Here is an 8,646-nt window from a genome sequence, read left to right on the forward strand (position 1 = left end):
TAACAGCTAAAGGTGACATAGATATTTTATTATGGTATAGTATTTAAATGTATGCCTGAGAAACACATAATATTGCCCCTTCAAGGTGGAAGTACTACAAAGTACTCTAGGACACATTGTCATAACATCGTTTTACCACATGATGGCAGCATTGCCCCACAGATTGCATTGAMAATGTAGCTTTACACTTTTCTCCTTGCTGTCTCAGCTAAAATGTATTTTTTGTTTCTCAATTTAGAGCTGGGTGATTGACAAACACTGATGGTTGCAAACCTTCTGGTGCTCGCGATAGTGCCTGGTCACTGTGCCGTGGGCTGCCTCAGCTTCAATTGTCTTGCCATCGGGACAGACGAGAACCGAAGTCATCAGTCCCAAGGAGCCAAAGCCTAAAACAGAGAARATATTTCTTTAATACAGAAACTTTACAAAACTGGCAAGCACCCTCATACAATTTTAGGTGTTTTGTAGAATAATTTTACACAAAAAAAAGAGTGGGGGCGCAGTTTATTTTCCTTATAGCTCACCYTGTGCAAGAATGTCAGACTGAACATCTCCGTCATAGTTCTTGCAAGCCCAAACAAAGGCTCCAGAGGACTTCAGCACTTGGGCGACCATGTCATCAATAAGCCTGTGCTCATACCAGATCTTCAGCTTGTCAAACTCTGGCTTATAATTTCTGCAGGGTTAACAAAAGATAACGACATACTTTTGTCATTGTGTCCCTTACATGTGACACTGAGCAGAAAAAGCTCAATCTTGGCGTATACCCACAAAACAAAGGGAGACTCACTTTTCAAAGATATCCTGGAAAATGTCTTTAAATCGGCCATCATAGGCTTTAAGAATGGTGTTCTTTGTGCTCATGTAGAGGGGCCACTTCTTGGCAATGGCGTACTGGAAGCAGCTGTGTGCAAAGCCTGTAATAGACTGGTGAATAGAGAAGGCAAACAGTTCAGGACTGCCGTGGGTTTTATCAGTTGTAAAAGGTTTAACAACCTTCCCCTTGTCGAGATGAAAGTCATCTGCAGTGACCTCTGATGTTGTTACATCAAACAGACTGAGTTGACGAAGGCAAACAAAACAGTAGGAGGGGGCTGGAATAGTAGCTGGCGTACCACCGTGAGCGCAGAGTAAATTTTACACAACACCACASARACTGGCACAGATTCAACTTTATACACTGCATCACAGAAAAGCAAATATTTAAACACTTCAAACTTTAGTAGAAATTAAAAAAATTGTATAGTTATTTAGTTTTTAATTGTTTGTCCAACAGATTTATGTAAACAAGTTATTTTGATACTGAGGGAAAAAAATAAAGTACTGCTGTACAAACTGGCTCAAACACACAAAAAGAYTGTGTGAACCCACGCCTTCCAACCAATCAGCTAGTTTTGCTAAGGCTAACAACTATACAAAATCATTCTTTCCTCAACCTTAACTGCTCACCTCATCTGTGTTGTACATGCCCATGCCACAGCCACCAGCAGGGAAGTCAAACACTTCCCATTCCTTGCTTTTACTTCCATCGGCGGGTGAAAAGACAATCTTGAATTTGCCAGGCTGATCGACGACAAAGTCTGTGGCTCTGTACTGTAGAGGAACACAGACGGCTCAACTTTACWAGAAGAACCCTGGAATTATGCTGGACTTAAGCCACATGTTCCTCAATGCTCAGACCCACCTGATCACCAAAGGCGTGTCTGCCAATGACGATGGGCTGCGTCCAACCTGGAACAAGCCTGGGAATGTTCTTGCAGATGATGGGCTCACGGAACACGGTACCTCCCAGGATGTTCCTAATGGTTCCGTTGGGGCTCTTCCACATCTTCTTCAGGCCAAACTCTACAGGTAAAAGGTGGTTTTATATGAGAGAAACATCGTGGACAGAGTCAGATGTTTTCAAACACATTTAGGAGTTTTGCTTTTTAAAGAAAATGAAAAAAAATAAAAATAAATAACAGCATTGATTTGGGAAAATCGACCAGGATTTAACTTTGAGGGCATTCGTCTAAAACCTAACTTAATACAAACATTTATCTGTATTTATAATATTTTATATTTTATATTTTCAAATACAATGATACTTCAATGAAAGAACCACTAGATGCTGCCAGATTGAAGAGTCTCTCCATATAACTCTATTTATAAAACTCTGCTGTGTATGTTGACACAACTATGAAATGGGCGACAGGTAGGTATTTGTTAAAGACCTTCCACTCTGGCTTCGTCAGGTGTGATGGTGGCACACTTGACGGCCACATTGTACTTCTTGGTAGCGAGGGCGGAGTCGATGGTGACCTGGTCATCAGTCTGGTCGCGGTACGGCAGACCCAAGTCAAAATATTTCAGCTCCACGTCGACATTGGACAGGATGAGCTAAGGGGACAGAAAACACAAAACACCATTTAACATCCCAAACTTTGAACAAATGAAGTAATATGCCAAGCTTCTGTCTAGAAGACTACATCTGTTTTTCTTTTATTGAGTAAATAAAACATAAAGACAAGCTGCTGTAGTCTATCATTGAGTCAAAAGTAGGGGTCGACCGATACATCGTCCATCCGATATTTTTGGCCGATATTTGTGTTTTTTTCCTTGTATCGGTATCGGCTGATATGTTCGTCCATTCCATTCTTTTGATCACGCGAGCGTGTGTGTTGCTGCCCCCTCCCTGGGAGAGAGCGGCTGGTAATGTTGTGAGACAGAGTGCCAACAACAATAATGGTGAGTTATGAACTTTTAATATGTTTTAACTGTCTAATTTAGCTGCTGTGTGTTCGCTTCCGAACGGGAATGCCATGTTTTTACTTTCACGTTGGTATCGGACTGTAATTAGCGTGTCCACATTATTTTTCTTTTAAAAAATGCTGGAACTGCTCACAGGAGGCATAGAAGCACACCTCTATTCTTCTCCCTGCTGGATTAAAATAAAAAAAAGTTCTCTGTGTTTTCTTGCCGTTACATTCATAAGAGCGAGTAAAGTGCTGCCGTCCACCACGAACATGTGAACCAGGCAGATGCCGCTCATATCACGTTTGGTCTGACCGCAGTATAAAAGTCGTGATGTAGGGTTTCTTCAATGTACATTTCAAACTGCGATCTAAAGCTTGTGTTAACGTCAGCTGGTTTAAATGCCTTTTTGCCCGGTGTAAAAAAACGGGCACAGACTGAGTTTGAACTGCTGTGAACGCTGTTTGTGTGTGTGAAGTCCTCACAAAGATAGCAAGATGTATTTGTGTGTCTCTCTCCTTTTCTCTGTGTTCCTGTTTTTATATTTTAAAAAAATGCTGGGATATTAGAACATGGTAATTTTATTTTATGTAAAAAAAAGGTGATTAATCTGTTTAATATATAAATAAAAACAAAATATGTAGCATTAGATAAAAATCTTTTTTTAATGGCTGAAAAAAGATATTCTGTGTGGTAGCACTTCACTCAGCCTGAACCAGACAAGCCTGTTTCTTTTTTGTTTAAATTGAGACCTGTGTAACATTTGTTATCATTCTTATTTTTATCATGTTAATGGAAGACAAAAAAAACAGTATCGGCTTCAAGAATCGGCCAAATAAAAATGAAATCGGCTGCACGTATCGGCGTAGTGGTAAAACTGATGTCAAAATAATCCGTATCGGCCTTCAAAAACCTGTATCGGTCGATCTCGTCAAAAGCACATCAAACATACATAATCCTCAACACAACTCATCCAGTGTCTCAGTTTATTTCATTTGCAAATAAAAACCTTCCCCCATGGACATCACATCACCTTTTCCTTAATGAACTCCCAGATGATCCTGGTCATCTCGTCTCCATCCATCTCCACCACGGGGTTGGTCACTTTGATGCGTTTGTCGGCATCTGTCAGAGGATACAAAGATTAAAACCTGTGCACCAAACAAACGCAGGATGCCCATACACACMATCAGCACTCATTTCTCAGAGTTTAACAAAAACATAAAAATGCGCAAGCTACTATGTTTAAATATATGAAAATTCTGCAAGCAGGAAATTAAAACAATAGATAAATTAAAATAAAAAAGCCTACATGGATTTCTTGTTTATTCACACAAGAACTGATCCAAATACTTGTTGATCTCTTAAACAGAAAGCCAGCTGACTAAATGTTTTTGTTGGTACCTCTTTCTGAATAATAGAGGATAATTCTACATTGTTTCATGTCACCTCCTCACTTCAACAGTTCGGGGTACTTTTACTTTTACACACACCCCAAAACAATCTGAGTTCCATCAATTTTTAAATAGCTCTTGTCCTTTCTGCTTTCCTCTGGGATTAGGATGAAATGCCCTCTTTGAGTCTGCTCAGCGTGTGAGAATCCTGCCAGCAGGACCATTCAGTGAACTGAAAGTACAGGGGGAGGGGCAAAGGATCAAGTGACCCTTGGATTTCCCAGCCAAGTTAAAGCTTCGACTAAAGCCGTCCCAGAGAGCAAACACAAGGTGTCCTGTAGAAACGTGGCACAACCAATTTTCTTAATGTTCAGACTCCAGCAGTCTGTGCGCTCGTGAAGGCATTTAACGTAACACCAGTCCAAACGGATCTGGCTCTCGTCCCAAGCGTAAAACACAAGCCCTGCCGACCACATGGTGACCGTGAACTGAAAATAACCTCATTGGAAAAACAGCTGCGCCCTTCATGTTACACAAAAAAATAATTTAGACAAGCTTTAAAAAAAGTGTAAAACTGTTTTAAAATGAAAAAAACAATTTCCACAACAATATTCTGTTGGACCAAAGCTGTTCTCGTGCACTAAAAAGAAAACTGCTTTAAAGATTCAGTTAAGCAGCTGAATCTTTACACTTGAACAATTTGTGCTGGTTAGTCAGATGGCTATGTTTGAGTTCTGTCGCTTTTAACCAACAGGTCAGAAATCATCCACGCAGCTACCAGACAATTTGTTATCTTGAGAAAATACATCAGGTGACAAAGAAAACAATGAAGGTTACCGCTAGAAGGTTACGAGTTAACAGACAAACTTCATAACAGTGAAATAAATGTTTGACCTGAGAAATCAAATTACAAATGTTCAACAAAATTATCCACCAGATGCTTTCGTTATTAGACAAACCTTTTGGGAACTACTGGACGGACCAAAATCCAGCTGAAAGCTTGAATTTTTTTTAACTTAAAAAGGTTGTGYGACTATTTTACACTATTTGCCAGCATTTTATGAGGGAAATGTTTCATGCAGGCAACAATCTGCACTTTCTAACAATGCAAACACCAATTCTGTTCAGCTCCTCTTTTTAAAGGATTGGAAACAAATCCAAAATCAATTCTATCAAGCTGCTTTTAGTATTAAATGAGGCATTTTGTGAGCAACATTAAAAATTCAGCTACCAAACAAGACGAGAAGCGAAACTGGATTTCCCTTTCAGGCTTGTGACACGTTGTCCAGCCGCTTAAAGAACAGCAGAGGGTGAATCACGGTGCATTATGGGTAACTGTCTGGCACCGTATCCAAGTCTTTCAGAGCGAATCTGCAGCGGCAGGACTCCACGGCCTGACTGCAGCGGGAGGGGAGGGGTTGCAGTGGGCTGAGCCGGTTACATAACTCCTGAATGTGGATTGTGAAGGACGAGCTGTAACAAAGTCATGTGAGCTCACCTGCTAAAGCTTTTGCGCACGCGCTGAGAACGGGTCTGCAAGATTTAAGCTTCCATTTGTAGCTTGAGATGAATTCGCAAACAAACCATTTTACGTAGAGATTATTGAAATTGTATTTTGTCAAAATAAATTAACACATAAAAATAACTGTGTTTTTTTAGAAACTGGGTCAAATTTCTGCTTTATTTTTGGTTTTGATTTTTTAAACACTCCAATAATTCACGTAGAAGCATTAGAGATTGCTTCAATGTGGTAAAAATAATCACAAAGGAATGAAGTAAACAAAATACGGTAAACAACCTTGCAGTATCTTTCCGTAGGCAGTCTCAAAACACCTCCAGAAGACCTGCAACTAAACTTCAAAACTGAAACCTGCGGAGGCCAGGCTGAGCTCACAGGCCTGCGCATTCTCTCAAGCTAACTTCCAGGATGAGCATTAAGCCACGTTTAGTTTTAATCTCATCCTAAGAAGAGACCCACGAGGTCAACAGAGCAGCTTACAGGTAAAATGTCTGCAGCTTTGAAATAAAACTAAAGGTCAGTTATTAATAAACCGCTCAGCCACACACACACATCGAATCAAACCATCGTAATTCCAAAAACTGACAAATCAAAGCTGATGGATGCAATAATGCCTTATCTTTGTGCTACATTTTACAGCCTCTCATAAAGAGCTGCTACTTGCTCTGAGTACATAAAAATACACCAATAAACACTATAATAACCTGGAACATGGCTCAAGATCCCAGTCAATTACGATAACAGACTTCCTGCACCGTCCTAATATTTCAGACTTAAGTTAAATGCTCTTTTTTTTTCCCAGTCATGTTTTTGGACCAGATTTCATCAAGAACAAACTCTTAAAAAAAGCTAATGTTTCAGCCAAGTAACTTGAAGTATATATTTTTAATTTGAATGAGGAATTAAACCTAGTTCTTGTCATTTCCCTCACTTCTGCTTTTTTACTCTCCTGAGCTAAAAATCAATCACTATCATCAGCCGGGCACACAACAAAGTTCAAATGTCACATTGATTATTGTCATTACCATCCCAGCTGACTGAAATCCTCTAAACATCATCTATACTCTTTTATAAAGATTATCTAGTCTTCTAGCTTGGTTTGCAAGGATTTAAAGCGCAAAAAGTTGGGATTTCAAGAGTTTATGTGTAGTCTTTATTCAAAACTAGATAAACAAAGATGAAGGCCTCTCTCCTCCCAAAAAGGTCACACTTTGTTATCGTTTAGAGCAAATACTGCCATGTATTGCTTTAGTTGTGAAAAGGTGAATAAAATGTGCTGTTCTGAGCAGCACCTCGGATGTCAACCAGAATAAGACACTTTGTAGGACATCCTGAGTTCAGGAGGCGGTAGCCATTGCTGTCTATAACGGGGACTCGTAAGCAGCCGCTGACCTTGAGAAAAAACTTTTCAAGTTGATAATAAAGGAGCATCCCAGGAACAGCTAGCTTAATTGCATCTAAACGGCCTGTTTCGATATGTAAGGCAGAGTTTCTCTAATTCCGGCGACGTGCAAAGACATTTCCGCATTCAGCTCAAAATAAATAAATAAAAAATCACGTCTCTGACTCATCTACGACCTGTTTTATGTAGAAAATGATGACAGCGGATCTCTGCTGATATATTGAATTTTACGTACAGGCGTTACGCCAGGCGCCTCTTTCAGCSTATTCAGTCTGTTTCATTCATTTTATTCACTGCCGCATATCATCACTTTAACAAAGATGTCTCTTTTTGCAGAGGTTCGTCCTTATCAACGGTTACAGCCTCCTCTTCATCGTACGAACAGTACCCGGCTAGCTGCGCAGCGGACATTTAACCGGGCGTCGAAGCATCGCAGGCCTCGAGCCGAGTTGACCCATTTGAAGCTATTTCTTGCCGCACACGTTCAGCCAAGCATGGCGGTTCAGTCGGCGCGGAGTCACCCGGCATTTCCTCGCTCTTTATTCATTCTGACACCGCGCCGATTAAACATGTTCAACACTAGCAAAAGCACACGTCAACACGATGCTAGGACAAACTGCGGTTATTAGTCAACACATGATGCTGAGGATGACCCCCCCACCTCTCCCCCCGTTATCTTTTTTTTATTTCACTCACAGTTTCTTTGTTGTAAAGTCTGGCAGTTTGCAGCCGGCGCGAGCACTGCGGGATTTCTGGAGAAAGCGGCGCCGGCAGACCTCGACAAAGAGCTCAGGACTTTCAAATATCCAGCCATGTTCTTTCCTTTGTTTTTATTTTTTTCCGGCCCGAAACACTTTGCGGTCAACACTCGACGAAACTCAGAGCGAAGAAGGAGCGATGTGTGCCTGACTCTTCTGTGTAGTCAGAGAGGCTGCGCCGCCCTCCCCGGCGGGATACGCCGAGTGCTACGTCAGAGCCACACAAGCACACTGAGGCCGGGGGGCGCCTAACGCTGACAGATTGCTAATAACTATAGTTTATACAGCTGAGCTGTAATACCGCCCTCTGTAAAAATAAAAACTAAATAAATAACAGTCTCTGTCAAATCAAAATATCTGTCTTTGCTCTGAAAACACCATATACCCCTTACTGAATGAAGCAAGTCCAATAAGTCAAAAGGCCACCTGTCCAAAGCTGAGGGAAGTAGGGGTGTGCATGGTGTTGCAACACCCTTTCTGATGCATGTCCAAATGCAGCATTAAAAATTAATGGGGAAAAAAAAATACCACCACATGTTTAAACAGTACTGCATAAATTTAAATTCATGATAGATCCTCTGGATGGGTTCTAATGAAACTGTTTTTTCTGCCTGGATTACTGAGATGCATCAGGACATAAATTCATGATAGCTGTGGAAATTTGCAATATATAATATAGCAGATTATGTTTAAAAAATGGCTAAATTATTATGCTGTAAAGCGGGCACTGTACCGGTCCGTTGTGGTGAAGAGAGAGCTGAGTCAGAAAGCGAAGCTCTCGATTTACCGGTCGATCTACGTTCCTACCCTCATCTATGGTCACGAGCTTTGGGTCATGAC

At 40.8% G+C, this 8,646-nt stretch overlaps 1 protein-coding gene across 1 annotated transcript in view; it reads right to left on the minus strand.

The window, feature by feature from the left end:
- The window catches only part of idh2 (isocitrate dehydrogenase (NADP(+)) 2), a 12,787-nt gene extending 4,783 nt beyond the window's left edge, over positions 1-8,004 (minus strand). Inside the window, exons 1-8 of the mRNA XM_014003548.1 lie at positions 7,745-8,004; positions 3,767-3,858; positions 2,214-2,379; positions 1,685-1,845; positions 1,450-1,593; positions 791-927; positions 525-676; positions 274-386 (exon numbers count right to left, since the gene is read on the minus strand). Coding sequence (XP_013859002.1) covers positions 274-386; positions 525-676; positions 791-927; positions 1,450-1,593; positions 1,685-1,845; positions 2,214-2,379; positions 3,767-3,858; positions 7,745-7,862 — 1,083 coding nt within the window. The 5' untranslated portion in view covers positions 7,863-8,004. The remainder of the gene's footprint in view (positions 1-273; positions 387-524; positions 677-790; positions 928-1,449; positions 1,594-1,684; positions 1,846-2,213; positions 2,380-3,766; positions 3,859-7,744) is intronic.
- Between the last annotated feature and the right edge of the window lie 642 nt (positions 8,005-8,646).

The sequence above is a fragment of the Austrofundulus limnaeus genome, unplaced genomic scaffold, assembly GCF_001266775.1.
Source record: "Austrofundulus limnaeus strain Quisiro unplaced genomic scaffold, Austrofundulus_limnaeus-1.0 Scaffold19, whole genome shotgun sequence".
Lineage (NCBI taxonomy): Eukaryota > Metazoa > Chordata > Actinopteri > Cyprinodontiformes > Rivulidae > Austrofundulus > Austrofundulus limnaeus.